This window comes from Sinohyriopsis cumingii, chromosome 1 (genome assembly GCF_028554795.1).
Source record: "Sinohyriopsis cumingii isolate HCF-2022 chromosome 1, ASM2855479v2, whole genome shotgun sequence".
Lineage (NCBI taxonomy): Eukaryota > Metazoa > Mollusca > Bivalvia > Unionida > Unionidae > Sinohyriopsis > Sinohyriopsis cumingii.
In genome coordinates this window covers 31,832,993-31,854,899 of record NC_142961.1, presented here as the reverse complement: position 1 = coordinate 31,854,899, position 21,907 = coordinate 31,832,993, and the positions used below count along the sequence as shown (strand labels likewise).

Here is a 21,907-nt window from a genome sequence, read left to right as displayed (position 1 = left end):
CACATTTTATTAAACATCTGATATCATGGATGTGTAGGCTGTGAGTTGTGTAGTTATGTGACTAGCAATGCAAATAAAAGACACAGGTCATATAATATTTCCTCAACGCTGTAGTTTCATCTCATCTGTCAACAAATTAAAGAGATAATGAATGCTATAATCATAACAATTGAGAAGATATAAACGTCTTATTGATTTCATGCAGGTAGGACTCTATGTACGGTCATCTTGGTTTTGTTAGGCCTGGTAGTAAACAGTCTTATTTTCTATTTATGGTATGTAAATGAACGAGTAGGGTTTCTTAAATGTGAAACCACGTGCCACATATTCATTCTATTTTGATACCACATACACAGCAGAAAACTCTAAATTGAAAATAAATGGTGCCAGATATTGCATTAAACAGACCTTATTGATTTGACTGATGGATGTTATATGACTGAAAAATGTTAGGGGCGAGACTGATAAACCTGAAAACATGCTGCATCTGAAAAAGTACAAATCAATAGCACTTAAAAAAAAATTGAAATAAGAATTTTACAATGATGTAATACAAGTCATCGTTTGTGGACTTTATGACTATTTGCGAAAAGTTACTGTACTGTAGACATGTAGACTAAAGTGAGCATTATGCATAAATAACGCATTTCTTTTGCTATTGTATTCTTGTATTAACTACTAATCCACATGGATTTAGCAGATTTGTGACAAAAAATTTAACTGCAGATCCAGGTAAGTTGCAAAATGAATGCATGTTTTTCATAATAAAGAGTTTTTTGTAACTATGGCATGTAATATATCATTTGCTCTTTTTATGCTCAGATTACGCCTTTTTTTTTGCCACTTATTAGTAATAATTACACTTATATACTCTCTTTTTGGGGTCGGCATGTGTGAACCTAAAAACAAAGCAGTTCAGATTCACAATTTTCTTTTGATCAGGAACCCAGGTAACTAATCGGAAGGATCAACTGGTACCCGGTAGAAGTTTTGTAAAAAATACTGACATCTTCAATAATAATAATAATGGTGAAAGCGCAGACAATCTTCATGAAGGAATGTATGGAGAAGCAGTGTCAGCAATATATATATATATATCTGTGTGTGTTTGTGTTACTATATTGTATCTACTAAGGATGCCTTCAGTTTTGTAAAAATCACTATTTATATTTATAATCTATGGTTTGCTATATTAAATACAAAATGATCAAGGTGTTAATGTATCAAACCATATGCAAAGATACAGTTGTAAATAGTAACCTAAGAAACCAGAACACCTAGACTTTTAGTACATACAACACATTGTATATGCATAAAAGAATTATATGTTGTTAAAAATTTGAGTACAAACTCCTGCTCAAAAGTTTAAAACCTCAAGGCAAAGTCAATTTGTTTGATAATGCAGTAACTGAAAAGTTTTAGACAAATTTTGATAAACAAAAAAAAAAAGTCATGTTTTGCATTTTTATTTATTATAACCATTGAATTCAGAGAAAATGAGTTCTAAAAACAATGGCGTAAAAGCAGTTAAAAGAAAAAATAAAACCAGCATGTACATAAAACAAGGTAGCTTTAATGTTGACAAAACTGTCAATGACTTGACAATGGCTAGCAAATGCAATCTTGGGCACAGAATAGTAATTACCACTGTACATAAAGAAAGTGCTAATTAACCTTGTATATAATAGCAGTGCTAAATTGTGTACATAAAGAAGTACTAATTAACTGAAGCCACTGCAAGAGCTACAGCAAAATATTAAGAGACACCAAGTACGTTCAAGAACAGTATCCTCTACCGGTTCATGGAACATAAATGTCTCTTAGCGACTAATGATAGATCCAAGTGAGCTCGACATTGCCCACCTGGGCAGTTGACATGTCAGCTTGTTAAGAGTAAAAGCACCTACTGAAACTAGATGGAAAGAAAAAGATAAGCACATAGTTGCTATACTCTTAATGTTGGCATCATTTTTCATTTCCTTGACAATACATAATGTGGATCACTGTCTACTACACAAAAAGGACAAGTTGTTTGTACAAAGGCATTCTTCCTGCCCCTATGGACGAGGCACTAATTAAAAGAACTGTTCACAGCCCCATCATCAATGTACATACACTTCCTTTCTTACCCCCCCCCCCCGTCACAACCATTCCCCATTTAGACCTGCCATTTGATATTAATTAATATCTCACTCATAATCAAACTCATCCAAAGTCTTTATTATACAAATTTGATACTGATCACAAATATGTCAACTAGAGTATTCACAAGCATAACCAATGAGATGAATGATCACCTCATTAATATGTATGAATATCACCTTATTAATATGAATGATCACCTCATTAATATGTATGAATATCACTTTATTAACATGTATACCAAATCTTACAAGAATTATGCCCAGCAGAGTGATATAAACCTCCATACCAAATCTCGCCTAAATCTTATCAGAAATATGGCACATTGAGTGTTCACAAGCAGTGAGGTACAATATAACAACTCTGCTCATTAGCACCAGTGGATGTCACCTGTAACTGTACCCATCCAAAGTGTCAATTACAGAAGCATCCAGAACAAATCTGGTCAAAATATGATCGGAAATATGATGCTTAGCACACTCGCATTTAAGCCAATCATTTGCATAATCACTTTATTAACATGTGCTAAAGTTGATTTTAACTGAGCTTATCATCAATCTCAAGCCAGCAAATATGGCCTATGGAGTTCAAACTTAAATCAGATGAAAGCACACTTCAATATGCATGTATCTGGATCAAACCTGTACAAGATCTTGACAATACAAATATCTATTCCAGTATGGGTTCATCCATTTAGTGCATACGCAAAAATCTGGCAAAGCTTGACCCCCACCCTCCCTGTACACGTGCATACTTTTTACCCAACCCCCCCCCAATTCTATAGATTGGCCTACATTTTAATCCACACAGAAACTATAGAGGATTAATAATATTAACATTTTTTATTAACATGTTTAATAAAACAGACACCGCTGTTGAATGTCAGGCTACATAAAAAAAAAAAAAAAAACCAGTTTGTCTAGTGTCCGCTAAAATTCAAACACCGACTGAACCCAGTTGAACAGGTTAGGTATTACACAAATTATTATCGAGGTTTCACCCCCCCATTTTATATGCATACATTATCAGCAGACCCCCCCCCAATATGCAAGCGTATGCATTTGGGTTAGCCCCCTCCCCCTCCATGAGTACGTATTAAATGGATGGCCGCTATACAATTACCTATTCCAAGTTTGCTCAAAACCTGATCAGAAATATGAAGTCTAGAGTGGTAACAATCTGATGCAAGATAACCTCTTTAGTATGCATAGATATGAACTCAGATGCTGATGACGTAAAGCTCAATTCCATAGCGGTAAAAGCCAAACTGGACAGCAGGATAATAGACATGTGGCCATACCATAAGCTGACTATACCTAATGATCGGGCAAGCTAAAAAAACGACAAAACAAAAATTGGTTAGACATATGAACAATGACTAGATTAAATACCAATACTACATTCATAGTCAAAACAACTTCATTACATCAATAAAACACTTTCTGTCGGCTTCAAATTTTGTGGTTTGAGGGGGAAGGAAAAAAAAAATATTTATTACATATTTATGGATTCCAAATTTTATGGATCAATCATTTACAAAAACAAACAAAAATTTAAACAATGTGGATATCTCTGAACAACTTAATATACCAACATTCATTTCCTTGTACAGGCAAAAAAAAAAAAAAAAGGTTTAATCCGAATTATAGTAAGAAATTATTCATTGCTAAAATCTGGCACAATGCAAAGATCTTAAATAAAATGTTGACTTCTTTTTCCACACATTTAATACCACTATTTTAATCTTAATTAGGTTCTCAGGTGTTTTTAAAGCCTGCTATCAATGCATAAAGTTCTCAAGAATTAGGGATTAGGTGCTTAACAAAATCAATAACTATGCCTGACAATTTACCAATATCGATGTGTGGGAAGCCCTAGTTGCTGGGTGACCTTGACCTTGTACAAAACAGAATCCATAAAGTACAGGCGAATGGAAGTGTTATTAATGCATGTATTGTAATGACTGGTGCACTTCGAAGACTTTGAGAACATGGGACTAATCTGCTACAGTCAAACCCACTTATCTCGACCTCGGTTAACTCGCCAACCCTATTAAGTCGACGTTTTTGAAGTGAAACTGCCAAATTCTCTCTTTGTCTTAGCATTTTCTCATCGGTTATGTCAATTCTTTTATGTCGCCGAACCCTAATATCTAGAGCACAAAAGAGGGCCAAATTTGCCACTTAACATCGGTTATCTCGATCCCCATGACCAATCGCCGGCTTTTGAAAATGTTAGTTATCAATGCCACTTCACCATCTCACTACCGTATTTTCGTGTATATAAGACGTGGAAGTGGCAGAAAAATCAAGCCTTACAGATGCTATCTTGGAAGAGGAGGCACATGAGTTAGCCATCACTGTCCAGGAATTCCGAGATTACACAGAAATCGACAAAGACATCGTTACTGATGGCGTGATCACCGATGAAGACATTGTATCAAATGTGCAGTCAGCACAGGCAAGCACATCTGCATCAGAGTGAAATGACTCGCGAATTTAATTTTGACACTGGTTAGCTTTTTGTAAAAACGAACTACACCCCGTACATTTTTTGTGATTTTGTGAGCGATCTTTGTGTTTGCAATGTTGGAGAATATAATAAAGGTTTGTATCGAGAATCGACGGTGGTTTGTATTGTATACTGGTAAATCTCTGCTGTTAGTTGGTGCACATATGCCTTTTGTTGTTAGCAAACATGTATGGACATTTTTATAGCATGCCGATCGCTTCATCAAACAAATCGCGGCAACGCTGTTGTGTAAAAAAACCTCCAAAAACACGTGCATGTACATTCTCATTTATTAACGCACATCATGTACATAAAGAAATTTCAAGCACATGCTAATATATTGCCGCCATATTGGTTTTCGTTTATCTCGATCTTCGGTTATCTCGACGCTTTTTGGCAAACCCCTAGGCCAGTGACATAACCGGGTTCAACTGTAATTATTTAGCTAGCAGATAGTTGTACACATGTATGCACAAATTGGATTATTATGTGCTCTGGAAAAAAAAAAAGCACACAGACTGTGAGGAAATTTGCTGTTATTACTATTTTGTACATCAGGTAGAGTCGTCACTATCTTACAGGTTTTTTCATGTTCTTCAAATTACACATCCGAATTAAATTGTATTCAGTCCATTTCATGCATGTACTTATCCTAATTATATTTTACATTCTAAGCAATGTCAATAGCCTTGATATTTAAAAAAATAAACAGATTATGTGTTTCCACTCCATTTGAAGGAAGGATGTTGACTTGGTTGTTGCAACTTTAAATTCATGGTCTGGCTGACCCAGAAAATTGGAACTGCACAAATTTAATTTTACAATACTTCAAAATTTTCAGGTATGCAGTATTTCTTTAGCAACAAAGTACAAACACTAAAATGTTACACAGTAAACATAAATACCGGAAAGTTTAACCAGTTTTCAGGTATACACTTGAAAATAATCAAGATTTTAGACATGTTTTGTTGTATGCTTTTAAATTCATACAACAAAAAGTGTCTTGCTAGCCACTACAAGTCATAAAAGATCGGAAACCTGCACAAATGCCCACTTTAGCTTATCACAGACCATTCGGACAGATGCAAGAATGTCTGAAAGACTTTTACAATTTGCCTCAAACAACCTTACCTCTTAAAAATATCAATTGGCATGATGTTACTGTTTTCCACAGTTCAATACACACAAACACTAGGGTCATATTACAATGCACAATGTTTATGATCCTTAACAAGATCTGGACTAACTTTGTCTTAGTTCTTGCTCAAGAATTTTGCCTCCCATCTTGTCTGTCTCTGCGAGTTAGAGTCTTGGTTCAAACAACGTGGGTGTGTGAGAGAACTTGCCAGTAGCTGACCATGTGTCGATGGTTCTTTTTCCACCAAATATACTGGCTGCCATGTGCTGTAACACTATGCTAAGCTCATAAAAACGATCTCTTGCATTCTGTCCACCATCTTATGAATCACCTGAAGCCCATGATGCAGATCAATATTCCTCTTGTCCACTTTGAGAATCTCCAATGTTGCATGAAAAGTCTGGATTTTTCTTCATCAATTAAAACAAAGTTCTGAACAAGGTTTGTATCATATCGAAGTATCCATGGATAAATACAATCATTATTGAATCCTGTACTTCTCATCCTGTCATCATACCATCTCTCTTTTAGTTTATATTGTGAATTCTTGGGCTATATATCAAATTCTATGCAGGCAACCATGTCAACTTGAGAAAATTAAGCACATTAACTGTGAATGAAAGCGCTATAATCTCCAACTGCCAAGCACCTCATCTTCTGAAGAGTGCAGACAATTGTTATTAATTGGTTACAAACTGAACTACAGTACTGTGCTGAAATCAAAGACTACATCAAGTTCTTTGAAACTGTTCTTTAAAGAAACTTTTACACAAAAAAAAAACATATTTACACAGATGTTCAAGATCCCTGAGGTCCTGTGCAACAATCTGAACTTAAATCCTGTACTAGCCACTGTTGACGAAGCACAACTTAGTGATATCAGCATGAAATTGGAACTTCTGATTATATGCTATTACATCATGATTTCTGACATAGCACTGGTTCCCATTCCATTAACTCCAGTTAATGTCAGTTCTTATGTGGCTTTATTCACAAAGCTAGGCCAGTTTATTTTTCAGCTAGTCCCAGCTTTCCTCATCTCCCCCAGCATTAGCAGAAAATCCACTGCTGCCTCTAAAGCCACTAACGCCACCACCAAAACCTCCAAAGCCACTGCTACTGTCAAATCCTGCATTTACCTCACTCTGCAAAAAGCAAGTTTTTTATTAGACCTGTATGATAGATAATGCACAGACAAATTAACACTTTCCCATTAACACATTAACCCCTAGTGACGACTTTACGGGGCAGGAGGTAGTAGCCTACTGCCGAGCTCTGTAGCGTCATGGTCATGCATGATACACTAAAGTGGGTGGTATTATAGAAAGGTAGACAGATGTAGCTCTACAATGATACCAAATAATCTGGAGTATCTAGTTGCACTACAAAATACTGATAGAAAAACCTACTTTTTTGGACCCGACTTTGTTTTTAACGCAAAATCGCCTGTGGTCGGAATCATTTTAGACATTTTGGTCTCAGATCTAAGGCAAACCAGTATGAACTGCAAACAGACAGATGAGCCTTTGCAAAAAGTAGGACAAGATGGGCATTTGGAATAAATAGTGGTCTCCATACAAAAATAATGGCTCCGTTTAGCAAAAAAAAACAAAACAAAATAAACAAGTCCAACTTTTACCCTTCTGCTCATGCGCGAGTCAAATAGCCAATGAAAAATGATGTTTCTAACACAACTAGGCAGTATGTTATTGAAAGATAACCAGGGATTTGGTGTTTTCGAGTCTATTGAGAAATAGCTTTCAAAATGTGTTTCCTACTCGATTTTCAGGCAAAAATGGCAAAAAACTCCAGGGGTTAATGTGTTAACAAACCAAATAAACTGATCATCTTTCTGTGTTGTGCAAGAAAGACCAGTAAGTAAAAGTACATTTGACCCTATGGACAAACATTTAATTACACATACAGTGTTACAATACAAACACAAATTCAGTAACAAGTAATGACTATAAAGTGTTGCTTATAAACTGAAGGAGGATTCTGCAATGTAACCCCACATTCAATGGCTTTCAAAAGCAAACAAAGGACTTTAACATTGAAGTTGAACAATGATGATGCAGAATATGTCCTTTTTCATTCTATCAGCATTGGTTATAAAAAAAACAACCTCAAGAAGTGTTGGGAAGCAACAAAGATAATATCTTTTAAATACTGCCAGTTATAAATCCAGCAAAGACTGCTCCGACAACATGTAAAGTATAAAGTCAAGAGATTAATTGAAATAATTGTGTTATCAACTTTGTAGTCTTAGTGAATATTAGAAACACCCAATGCTATTCTGGGGCAAGCTTCAAGTTCTAGTCTCACTGCATCACACTATGAACCTAAATCTTCAAACTTACCTTTGGAATGCCTTTTCTAATGTCTTTGCCACCAAACTTGTTTCCCAAAGGTATGTATCCTGCTGTTGAGACACTGCCTTTAGCATAATTCTCCAGCCATTCTGGCACCTCTTGACTTGCCTTGAAAAAGCAGAATGTTTTTCAAGATTACATAGCTACCTTACGAAAATTACTTTCAGGGTTCACAAAACTTTCTGAAAATTCCTTTGATGGATGAAACCGACTCTTTCTGGGCTCACTTAGACCCTTAAAGAATAGAATAAAAAAAAAAAAGATCTATAATTAGAAAATGTGCATTTTTTAACCCTTTACCTCAGAGTGTATGGTTTTTAGGTAGTTGATATACATGTACTGAAGTTACATAGTGCAGTATGCTATGAACAGAACACGTTCCCTAGCCGACTCCATATATATAGGCCTACCTGCTGTTACAACAATGTAGAATGTTACATTCAACATTGATTTGAAATATTTTACAATTTTTGTACATACTTATTGTGTACAGAAACAACGAAAAATAAAATCTGATCATTATAGCTGTATTTTTCACAGAAGAATTTTTTTATGTGCTTTAAAATCGAGAGAACTCATTCACTGTCAAGCCAGTGAAGCCAGGTTACCAACCATTGCTGCCATTTCTCATACTTGAAATTTACCAGATCTTAGTTTATGTCTACATCACTAAATCATCTGCATTTGATAAATTAAATATGCCTGCATCAATATCTGAACCTTTACCCAAGTTATTGAAGCTTTCATAGTAAACCGCTCCAGTGGCCTTGTGGTTATAGCGTTCACCCCGGATAAGGGAGGTCGTGGATTCAGACCCCAACTGAGTCGTACCAAAGACTTCTTTAAAAAATGGTAATAACAGCTGCCTCACTAGGCGCTCAGCATCAAGAGGTTAGTGTTTAGACTGGTCGGCCTGGTGTCAGGATAATGTGACTGGGTGGGACATCATGCTGCATGTCTGTAGCATGATGCCCCAGTACTAGACATCACTTTAAACTGCCACATTGCAGACAGTGATATGACTGGAAAATTGTTAACGCCAAGTTAAAAATCTAAATCACACACACTTTCATAGGAATGATTTTAATTGTGCAAACTCCAGGAAAGTAACGAAATCCTCGTCCTCCATTTTGGGTAGTGAAGAATCTGACCATGTTACTTTATCATGTTTCTGTGGGGTTTAACGCAATTTTTCAGCACACGATAGGTTATGTATGGTGGCCAGTATTAATGGTAGAGGAAGAACCCGGAAAAACACGGGGAAAAACCACCAACCCACGAGAAGCTACTGGCCCACGGTACTTTAAATAACAGATTTTTCCAGAACCTGGTGCAACAAAAACCAGCTCAAAATGGCTGATGTTTACAGCGGGCATCCAAAGGCGCTTCTATGAGAATCGGGTAGAGGCATTCAAAGGTGCTTACATGAGGTAAAGGGTTCAAATCAAAGCTGTTGAGACTCTCCCATAACATGTGAACTTTCCTCAGCTTAAATCCAAATGTTGGTATGAAGATAGTATTTAGAAAAGGGATGTTTCAAATTTTGACAGGAAGCTCTTAAAAATTGTGTACTTTTACATAAAAAGGACTTTAATCTACATATGCAGGTCTCTGAATTTGTTTTCTATGCACTTTTTCCTTGGTACGAGTTGCAACAAATATTTGCCCTGCAACTACATTACTCAACACAATACATTCACATATATCACTACACTGCTTGTACTTTTTCCACTAGCACTAAATGCAAGCTCGAAGGGTTTTAAACGTGCTATCTTCACTCTGATCCCAACATTTTCATAATCTGAAGCCATTTTGTTATAAAGTCTGCATCATGAGCTTGTACTTTATGGGGTTTAATATAATTTTCAGCCAACAGCAGGCTATACACGACAGGAAGTATATTTGGTGAAGGAATAACTTAAAACCCAAGAAAGAATCACTGACCCATGTGAAACTACTAGCATGCTTTCTCACATACAGACACTGGTGTAGCGGAGACACGAACTCGCACGGACAGGGGTGAGATGTACGAGTGATCTGTTTTTGGAATGGTCCGATTGTACAAGTCACTGCAAAGGCATGTTGCGGGTTTTTAAGCTTACTACTGACGATACTGCTCATCACAATGTTCTTTGTGCAAACTATCATTTAATTAGTAAAGATTTATCAAAATACATTATTATAAACTTTACATATCAAGCTGAAGAAGACAAGCTTCATTATTTGTGTCCAATATTTACAGATATCACACAATGACAGATGTGTGGAAAGTGTGCTGCTAGGTTTTCTTAGTTTCAAGATAAGAAATTATACTAATATGGACTGGAGTATGGGGTAACCAGTCCACTTGACCAATCCATTTGTCTGAGACTGACTCGACAAATATGTTTAGGGCAAGTACCCAAATGATCCAGAGTAACTGTATCTCAACCAACTGAACAGTTCCACAACGTCCTAAACTTCCATTCAAAACTAAATAAATCTGACTTGTGATCAATTCTATTATGCTTGAATTACATGTTTTATATGTCTAAGTTCATTCTGAAAATTCTGAGTTTTTCCCCAAACTCTTAAATATATTTGCAGTTAAAGAGCTTTTCCCAATCAAGAACAGATTCTTTCTCCGGACATGTTCCCCAATTTACCAGTACCATGGAAGTCACAGGCTTTGTAGTGACAGCCACTATTTGAAGAATAGTTCATTCTTGATTAGCTACTGCAGGTGAGACTTAAAAGACATGCAGAGTCCACTCTTCTAATATGTTGTTGCCGTTGTTCTAGAGTTTAACGCCATTTTTCAGCACAAGATAGGCTATGCATGGTGACCAGTGTAACTGGTGGAGGAAGAACCCTGGAAAACCCAAGAAATAACCACCAACCCAAGATAAGCTACTGGCAGGCTTTCCCACGTACCCATGCTAGCTGAGCCTTGGACTCAAACACAAGCAGACAGAGGTAAGATGGCAGTGATCCGGAATGGTGAGCGCTTTAAACCACTCGGGGCCCCCATTCACATAATGTAAATTTAACCTTGAGAATAACCTGTCGCAACGTGCAAACTACGATCATTAATACTGAAAGTTTACTACTGAATAATCATATCTACTCTTTCAACTGCAAAGGTCAGAAAGGACCTAAGTCAACTAGGATGCATAAATCACACACAAAAAAATGAGCTAACATTTATACTTAACCACTGATGGAAAAGAAAAAACTTTATGTAATAGTGACCTCATTTAGTGGTGAGTGTGTATTACCAACAGATAAAATCCAATTATCAAGTTTCATGATTATAACATGAAAAGCATCCAAGAAACATGTTTTTAAATGCAAAACTTTTAACAAGTCAATGTGCATGAAATATAGGTCACAGAGACCTTGTATAATAATAGTGTAGTGCTGATCAAGGTGCATCCCCTCTGAGTTTCATGATTTTAGTCAGAATAATAAGCATATAGCATGCCAAAAAGCTTGTGTCATCATAGGCTAAACAACGAATGTACATGACATGCCCAATCCACGTTTAATAGTAGCCAATAGTAGGGTATGGCAATTCTGGAAACTGACTAATCAGTCTTAAAGACCTCAACCTTTGGTTATTGAATGCAGCCTTGAATTGAACCTCATGTGCAGATACTATTTTTCAGTATAGACTTACCTCGACCTTTAGGCCCCTAATGAGTTTCAATGACCTTGACATTTGTTCAAAATATGCCAACTTGAACTAATCCTTATGTTCAGCAACCATTATTTTCCGACGAGACTTGCCTTGACAATGAACTCTGTCCTTTATACCCCAGAATCTATGGTTTCTTGATAACCACAAGTCATCCATAAAGTTTGCTCAAAAGAACACAATAAAAAGTTGTTGTACAAAATCTTTTTTTTTTCTAGTCACCATTATGATGACCAGTTATTGTGCACAAACAATTTTTCTTTTTTCAGTGACCTTAATCCCCAAAAGCAAACGGACCTTTTTTGCTCCATGATCCAGCCATCCAAAAAGTAGATGGTGGAAAACTCTAAGTGTGCAGCAAAAACCATTTTCCATCAATTCAAAGTTATATACTATTGTATAAGCAAGGATTTAATTTTCTGTAAAATCAACATGTCCCTACTTGAAATAAACCAGTCCCCAAACCTGTATTAATATTCACAGGGGCTTGTATCATTTTTTGACACATAATACAATGGACAACAATCTCCCATTTCTCCTGTAACCTGTTTAAGATTTAAAACCAATACTTCAAGCTATATGTCACAGTGTAACAGTTTAGCACCAAAATTCCACTGAGATTCAACATTTTAGACTACAAATTTGACTGAAAACGAACGGCAGTCCATTTTCTAATCCAATAACAAGATTTTCAAGATGGCCAACTAGATATCTTAAATCTTTTACTGATAAACATGACTTTCAGTTGAGCAGGAATCGCAACAAGATTTTCAAAGTGGCCACTATGGCAGCAATATATGATGACAGCTCAAAATCATTTTCATTTCTGATCAACCAACATGTCTAATAGTCAGAAGCATTTTAGTTAAAATCATGCTGATATGACTCCATTCTGAAGAAGTGATGATAGGAAGATTTTTAAGGTGGCTATACTGTATGTCCAAAAAAAAACCCATTGTCATTTAAGACCAAGTGGATCATTGGATGAAAATATCTGCAGTTTCATGGAAAGCCTTCACATAGTTTATAAGAGAAAATAAACTTAACCAATGGGCCAATATGAGGCAATGGAGAACAGACAGACCCTCCAATAAGCTCTTTAAAAGCCAGTCTGAGAGTCTAAGTTACACAAATTGTTTTAGAAAGAACACAATTCTACTTACATCTACAAGCACTCTGACCAGAGCTTTGGCAATTCCAGAATCAGTATCATGACTGTAGAAGGAAGTTGCTTCTCCCAAGTTACCACATCGTCCAGTTCGCCCTATGCGGTGTACATACTCTTCAATTGTCTGTGGCAAGTCGTAATTAATAACATATTTTACTGCTGGGATATCTAGCCCACGAGCAGCTACAGATGTAGCTATCAGAATGGGAGCCCGTCCAGTCTTAAAATCCCTAAGGGCTTCTTCTCTTTCTCTCTGAAGTCGATCTCTGCCAAAAGCAAAATAATAATTTACACACTAAAGCAGAAGTTATCATTAATATTACAATTTTATGCGTGCAACAAATGTTCCTTTTAACAAAGGCAAAAGAGACAAAATGTTATGTTGATTTTATCTTTATTTTTATCAAAATATTTTTTGTTAAGGGTCATGTAATTAATGACATTTTTAATACAGACTGCCAAGACCTTCTCAGTAAGGCAGTTTTTTCCCCCACAAGTTTGACTGGTGAGACTCGTATATGGAATGACAATATAAATAAAGAAGTCTGACCACCAAGGCCTGTAGGAATAATGATAAAATTCAAAATTCTCTCAAGTATCTGTTAATCCCCCTTATACAATGGATCATTAAATCCTTCATTTTTCCATTGTTTCTGGACAAATTGATACAATTTTCAATCATGAATTGGGAACAAGAATCCATTAAATCAGACCTTCATTGAGCTTCACATGCCTGAGATTGTTGATGAACTAATGCTGACATTCAATGAAAAATGTAATAAAAAAATGCATTGATGAACTAATGCTGATATTCAATGAAAAATGTAATTTAAAAAATGCATTGATGAACTAATCATGTGGATATTCCATGAAAAATGTTACAAAAATGCTCCAAGGTCTTCTAAAGCACCTTAACTCATTTGGCCCGAGAGGTTTTTGCCGTTTTCACCTGAAATGCACGTAGGAAAGACATTTGGGGGGCCAATTCTGAATACATCGGCTTTCAACAGATTTTCCATGAGACTAATGCCTAGTTATACTAGAAACATCATTTTCTTTTTTTTTGTTTGCTTAATGGACCCATCATTTTCATATGGAGACCGCTCTTTATTCCAAATGCTCACCTTATCCTAGTTTTTGTAAAGGTATACCTGTGTGCATTTCAGACCGGTCTGCCTTAGATCTGAGGCCAAAATGTCTAAAATCCACAAAATCGCATTCTGATCATGAGCCAATTTTGGGTGGGAAAAAAAAACAAAAAAAAAAAAACAATTAGGTTTCTCTCTCTGTATTTTGTAGTGCAACTAGAACTTCCAGATTATTTGGTATCATTTTAGAGCTATATCTGTCTGCATCTTTGTAATACCACACATACTGGCATATCTTAAATGACCGTGATGCTGCCAAGCTCAGAAATACAGTACAGCCTCATCACGCCTTATTAGGGCCGAATGAGTTAAACTAAAACATCAATTTTCAAGAATTTCATTGCCTTGACTTTCAAAAGCAAAAATCCTGTTATATTCAAGGTTTCCAAGGAAAAGTGTATAATGGTTAGGTAGTTACACAGAAATGGTCTACTGGTTCTGGACACTGTCCAACGCCATAAGTCAGTCCATGTCAAGGACCTGCGAAAGACCAACAACCAGGCCCCCCTGGGCAAGATTCCTAGTGATTGACATTGGTGCTACAGCCCTTAAATGTCTGCATCAAGAAGCCAATGAAAACAATGCTCCGAAAAAAAAAGGACTAAGTGGTAACAACCAACACTCTTTTATGCATTCTGGAAGAATGAGGAAACTTGCACCAACAGTGGCTGGTGGATGCATGGGTTTAGCTGGATCCAAGCATCATCGTTCACACTTTCAAAAATGTTTAGGTAAAAAAAATGGATGGGGAAGAGGATGACACCTTGTCCAAAGACAATGCTAAGCATCAACACCATCCAGAGTTTGAGAACAAAAGGCGCAAGTGATTACACACCAGTCTGAAATGATGGCAGATGAGATCATATAGCGATTTTTTGGAACACAATGAAGAAGAGGAATTTGATGAAATAGATTCAACCACATCAATGAGGTTAAACATAAAATGTCTCTTTTAAGGACTAACCACAATATCAAAAAGATGTACAATGAAACATTGGTTAGGGTCCACAACATGCCATTTTGCTACGTACCTCACTGCAATATGCAACCAAGTCATTTAACACAAGAAAATACTGCACATATAATCTGTCAACTATATAAGACTGGTGATTGTATTTATGTGTGTGTACGTGTGTGCATGCATCTCTAAACAGTACTATTCAAAGTACTGCAAACAAAGCCACTCTTAGAAGCAACAATGTCTGTTTCCAGAATCAGGAAAATTAGACATATATATATGAATGAGAGAGAGAATACGAAAAATAAAAATTAAGATTCATTGTTTTGGTAAAGTTATTGTGAAATGGATGCCTGAAAATGTGTAGATATTGCTATTAATATATTTTTCATCAGTATAAGGTGCACACCTATTTTTAAAGATATTAACATTTTTAAATAGCAACATTGTATTTCTTTAATATTAACAAATGGATACGACAATCTGTGCATAAAAACAATAATGCTGATAATCACAGTTAAGACTAACAATTTATATTTTAAATCAAATTATTAATCTTTGCCAATTTAAAAAAATATTTGCCTTTTCCCCAATTTCTCCCATCTTATTTCTTCATCTGGCAAAACAACTTTTTAAAATAAATTTTACGAGTCTTGCCAATTATATAATGTGGTTATGGTCAAGAACTATTGGTAAAATTATAATGTATTTCATTGCAAGGGGCTCTCATCTGTATAGTGACATTCTACTATATGGGTACCATATATAGTGCAGCACTGAGCTTTCTCAGGTATTCAAACAATGCATCAAACCCACCAATTCTACATATACACCCACTGATTCTACATACACAATCAAATTTACTTGAAAACCAGCACAAATACATGTAGCTGTAATGGCGTGAGAGCGCAAAACTTGCTCCTACAATCAATCTGAAACACTCAGGTTGGTGATGAGTATATCTGTTAAACATGGACGAGTTCTCTGTGTTGGTTCTCAGCATTTAACATCTCTTTCACAGTAACCCAAAATATCTAACGGAGAAATTGCACATAAAAATGTACCCATGAATGCTTGTTGTAGGAAAACCACTCTCTGACAGGAATGAGGCCAGGAAATCTGCATTTCGCTTCTGCTCCACGAACACCAAGGTCTTCTCTGACCCTACATGGAAAGAATGCATTCAAATAAACTAGTAATATGGTGTGTTTTATAGATCAAATGAACATACATAGATCGGTTTGAAACCATCAAATTTTATAACTGGATGATAAGTAGGAACTTGCATTTCCATAATGATATAGCATGATTAAATTCTGCCCAGATTTTTTTTAACTAGGTTTTTTTTTGGTAAAACATAGTTTTTATAATCTGATAAAACAAGAGACTCCATTTTGTTGATTCCATATTTTAATTAGGCAAGTAAAATACATTAACACTGAGGTGAATCTAGGGTGTGGATGGATGTAAGGACATGACCACAAAGACTGAGGTGAATCCAGGGTGTGGATGCAGGTAAGGACATGCACATAAACACAAGGTGAATCCAGAAAGTAGAATGATGCATGTGGAAAATGGGGCAAATCCAGGGAGTGGAATGATGCACACGGACAATGAGGCAAATCTAGGTATGGATGAAGGTAAGAACATGCATAAGAACATTGTGTGGATGGATGTAAGGACAAGGAGTCCCATCTAGGGTTCTGATGGATGTCCTTACTATTTTGACAATTGTCGTGCTGTAGTTCCAGATACAGCTGAAGATTAAGTACCTTGGAAACTAATATGCCTTGGAAACTAATATCAATGAAGAGTAACCCCTCTGTCTACTGAACATCAACTCCAAAAAGTTTCCATCATTGTGAAAACCTTTAAGAAGATTTCTTTCAATCCCAGGCATTTCAGTCCCATCCTGAAGATATCTTGACAGTACTGACAGTTCTCTTCACAATTCAACTAGGCCACATATTAAATGTGAACCAATGTGTCCCCACTTATAATCCACCACATGTATAGAACTTAAGTGGACATCCGCATATTGTCCATTCATTGGAATTCTTTATTTTCATTTGACTTTAATGTTTTGCACAAAATCTTAGATTTCAGATTTTACTGATCGAGTCAATAAAAGTCACTTTTTAATTACTTTACAAGTATTTAATTTCATTAAAATTGTATTACAGATTATATTTGCAACAAATGTTGCAAATTTTTGGAATCATCTTGTATATCATATGAAATCACCCAAACCACATTCTAAAGAATAATTTTTCACTAAATCCAGCATTTGTAGTTCAACTTAAATGAAATTCCTTGTTTGAGACAGCACTCCATAGTCCATCTGATGTTTGCCAATATACAGGTCTAGACAATACATATGGTTCCTTGTATCCACAACTTGGGAAGAATTTTCATTATGTACATATACACAGCAGCACAAAACAATCCAAAGCACGTTATTCAACAGAGACATAATAAGAGGTACAAGACATGCAACGGTATGGCACTTGTAATGTCAATTACTAACATAAATTGCTGCCAACCTACACCCTCATTGGAGGAATGGTTGAGTTTCAAATCAGTTTTGTTAAACAGCATTGTTTCTGTTCCTGAGTATCATGTAATGCTGGGGCCAGCAACCTATTATACTGCCACTTTTTCCCAGATTAATTGCAAAATGAACGAGCGTGTGCCACCAGTAAGAGAGTAACACTGTTAAATTTGAGATTTTGGCTGCCCTTTACGTGCCACACAAAAGCTCTTGATGTGCTACCTTGTACCATGTGTGCCATTTGTTGCCGACCCCTGATGTAATGTTCGGAAATTTTGTTAACCATTTCAGCCTTGCAATATACATTCCTACAAAGTTTAATCAAAACTAGCTCGACTGTTTTGGATAAATTAAAAACATGTTTTCTACCAAGTTGCTAAGGAAACACAGCTATTGCTAGGGAAGCTATCCCACACAAAATTTTGATACAGCTTGTCCCAACAAGCATTCAAAATTTGCACAGCTATTTTAGAAAAATAAAAAGTAGGTCTTACTTACAAATGCTAGGGGAATCAAAACACAATTTTAATAAAGCACTTCAGAAGAAACAAGTTTTGCAAATGGTTGCTATACAAGTCATACCTAGGCTTTAAGAGCCAGAATGGATGATTTTATAAAGCTTGTCCTATGAAGAAATCACATCAAGTTTCATCAACATTAGCCTTACTTTTCTGGACAAGATAACCATTTCCATTTTGGTTGTTATCAAAGTGACATAATTTCTAGGGGAACCACCTTAAATATAGTTTTGGTACAGCATGTCCCAAGGTATACTCCAAGCCATAAGCCAACTTGGCCTGGCAAGCTAAAAATAACCATGCAAGAAAAGGTAACAAAATTACAAGAATCCACATGTATGGGTAGTAAAAGCCTTTAAGTGAGGCTGTATCTTCATTATCATAAAACAGGTCTGACAGAAAGTTTCTCTTGGAACCTGATAAATCAAGACATCAGAATCATGTCTTTCTTTAATCAAAATATTGAGAACACTGATGGCTTGCAGATTTTGTTAATATGGTACAATACAAAAGATCAAAGAGATGAACATAAATTGTGAAATACTGAGAATCAAGCTCCTTTTTTATCATCAAAATACCAAGCATTCACTTTCGCTCATTGCTCTATTTAATTCAATGTTAGTTTTGCAAAAGAAACTTGAAACTAACAATTTAGTGGCTGGAGACAGAAGAGATAGGTCAGATTGTCTATTTTATGCAATAGTTTTCTTTTCATATCACACAAGAGTGGGATAACTTTCAGGTGGAACACCTTGTCTTTTCATTGTGGAGCAGAGAAAGATTTCAAGTGTTCAAGAAATCCCTCTATTGTGAAATAACCTGTACATGAATTTGACTTTCAAATAGAAACCTGAATGTAGTCACATGCATGTAATTTTGTTATGACAACCAAAACCATGCTGTTTCCTGGTGACAGGGTGTGAAATTGAGTTTTCAACCACATTTATTTCTTAAACTTTATCAAAAGCAAGTACAAACATAGGATTTCAGGGATTCAACAGAAAGTATCATCTTATTAGAGTACTGGTTTAATATGAAGAAACGAATATGGAGCAGAGAGATCGAAAGACGAAAAGACAGGATGGAGCAATGGATAGGACCTGATTAGTGTCCTCCATTTTAATATGATAAATGCATGTGTGAGTAGCAGGGGGCAAGTCAAATTCTCAGCATGTTCATAACATCCAGTGAGAAATATATCAATGGTGTACATCCATGAAGCATTTTTTCTATCCTACAGACTGACAATCCAAGCAACATTGTTACAAATAAAAACAAACCTATATCTGTGAGAATATCACATAGTTTCTGCCTTTTCTGCTGCCTATCCACTTCACAAACCATCTGTGATACATCTGTATTTGCTCCACCTGTACGACCTACACTAAGAAATAAATAGTCATGCAGAAATTCCGCAGCTAATTTTTGAATTTCCTCTGGAAATGTTGCACTAAACATCAATGTCTGCCTCTCATTTTTAGGGGGCATTCCAAAGTCTTCCACAATTTTGCGGACTTCAGGACCAAATCCCATATCTAACATCCGATCAGCTTCATCCAAAATCAAATACTTTATTTTCTCCAAGCTGACCTGCCAAAGAAAGCATGTAAAACATGAGCAAAAATATTTCAAATATTTTCATTATGCTGAAAACAAAGTAATGATCAAGTTGCCTGGGGCCATTTGACTGTATTTCATGTCTGTAATAAAGGATACATGGGCATTTCTCACTTGATAACCCAACTATAATGTGTTATTTTTTCATCAGAACCAATTTGAAGAATTAAGCATTTCTTCAAAGGAGTCAACAGTCTGATTCACCATACTACCCAACACAGTGTAAAAATGTTTTAAAAACAAATATTACCAAAAAAAAAAAAAAAAAGATTGCCATCATAAAATGTCATGTTGGTCATATAAATCCAACGTTGATCCATCTGGGACAATATCAGAAAACAAGCAATCCAAGTGTCTTAGATCGCTTACTGAATTCATTAAAAAGCCAAAAGCAAGGGTAGTTGACCAAGCAATCTAGTTTAAGATTAGGCTTTCTGAAGAGTAAGGTTTTAATAATGGCAGCCATAATGGATGGCAGACAACTAGAAAGGCCTTTTGCCTAGATGCTTTATGTGAACTTTTTGTTTGAGCAAAACTTAAAGGCCTTCATGCCAGAATGCTTTCTGTCAAATTTAGCCCAATTCCCTCGAGTTATTTTCAAGAAGTCATTTTAAAAAAAAAAAATCTTAGTAATATATACAAATCTGATGGCAGAGCAGAAACATCCAAGGATTCTTTCCCAAAAGTATTTTTTTTGGGCCAAAAGCTATGGATGCCTCAATCATCTTCCCTTTGCATGACATTTTGATATCTGTGATGTCACTAGGTGTTATTAAACGTTACATATGCATACAATTTTGATATGGATGTTTAAAACGAAATAACAAGTAGTCACATGAAGAAAAAAAAAATACTCACTTTTTGTTTTCCAAGCACATCTAGTAATCTGCCAGGAGTACCCACAAGAATGTGTGTGCCTTGTTCCAACTGACGCATCTGGTAACCAAGAGATGTTCCACCGTAAACTACCACTGACCGCAGCATTGTGCCGTGTGCAAATTTCCTGGCATCCATGAAGATCTGAAGTGCAAGCTCTCTGGTAGGGGCCACTACCAGAGCTTGGGGCTCCTGGACAGTGGAGAACTGACTACTAGTCAGCCCACTCTTCATCATACCTGTTAGCACTGGCAGCAGGAAGGCAGCCTGAACGAACAAAAAGGAATTATAATGCGTCACAAACAGTATGTCAAAACAAACATTCTTATACACAATCTTCATGAAAGATTCTTTTTTTGATATTGCTTATCCATTTGCTAAATATGGGAGAATTGTTTGTTAATTACAGAGTACCAATCTTTTCAGGCTGGATTCAAATACAACACCCATCTTGCCAAGAATTTCACAATTACACAAATCTGTCAATTAGAAGACTTGATCTACACACTGGTAAAAGCACTTAATTTGTATCCATCTGAAACTTGCCCAAGTCTTTTAATCCCACAGTATTGGGAACTTGAAAATGTTATGGACCTGTCCATAACCAACTGGTCCTAATTCTCATTCTAGAAAAAAATGAAAGCATTGATTCAATAGTACAGGGTTAGTAGTGACTTCTGTTCCAACAATTTTAGGCCATTTTTTTAAGGCCTTCTTGAAAAGTTTTAGGTTTAAAGATTTGGACCGTGTTCAGACTTTCATACACACAACCTTGGCAAGGTAATATCTAGATGAACTTAATGAACAAGCATTGAAAGCTTAAATCATTTATATACATATATACATACATATATACAAAAGCAGAGCAATATACATTGCACAAAGTGTCATGCAACATTCAGACATATTTCAATGCTTCTAGTTTATCATTGATCTGCTTGTCCAGATCCAACTGTTCTTCCAGTTTTTTTTTCCACAGCTGTCCTTAAGCTATTCGATGTGCCGATGAAATTAAGGTTCCTCTGTCATTCAACTTTTAATGCTTAGTCATCAGCTAAACTGCTCATTGTTCCTATATCACAAGTTAGTGCTGATCTTTATCTTTTTCAAATCATGATTTCCTCGTCCAAATGCAAATCCATTTTTTTTGTTTGAAGGACAACATTCATGCTCTCGTCAAAGAGCAAAACAAACTCTTCACATTTTATCAGATCCTCCAAAAGAGATGTAAA

General features: G+C 35.9%; 1 protein-coding gene across 3 annotated transcripts in view; it reads right to left on the bottom strand.

Moving 5' to 3' along the window:
• Positions 1-1,450: 1,450 nt before the first annotated feature.
• Positions 1,451-21,907, bottom strand: part of LOC149806647 (ATP-dependent RNA helicase DDX4-like) — a 108,756-nt gene continuing 88,299 nt past the window's right edge. For all 3 annotated transcript variants that reach the window (XM_089956131.1, XM_089956114.1, XM_089956123.1), the window contains 6 exons: positions 20,658-20,942; positions 19,463-19,772; positions 16,178-16,277; positions 13,003-13,273; positions 8,152-8,271; positions 1,451-6,936 (listed from right to left, as the gene is read on the bottom strand). In XM_089956131.1, coding sequence (XP_089812257.1) covers positions 6,811-6,936; positions 8,152-8,271; positions 13,003-13,273; positions 16,178-16,277; positions 19,463-19,772; positions 20,658-20,942 — 1,212 coding nt within the window. In that variant the 3' untranslated portion in view covers positions 1,451-6,810. The remainder of the gene's footprint in view (positions 6,937-8,151; positions 8,272-13,002; positions 13,274-16,177; positions 16,278-19,462; positions 19,773-20,657; positions 20,943-21,907) is intronic.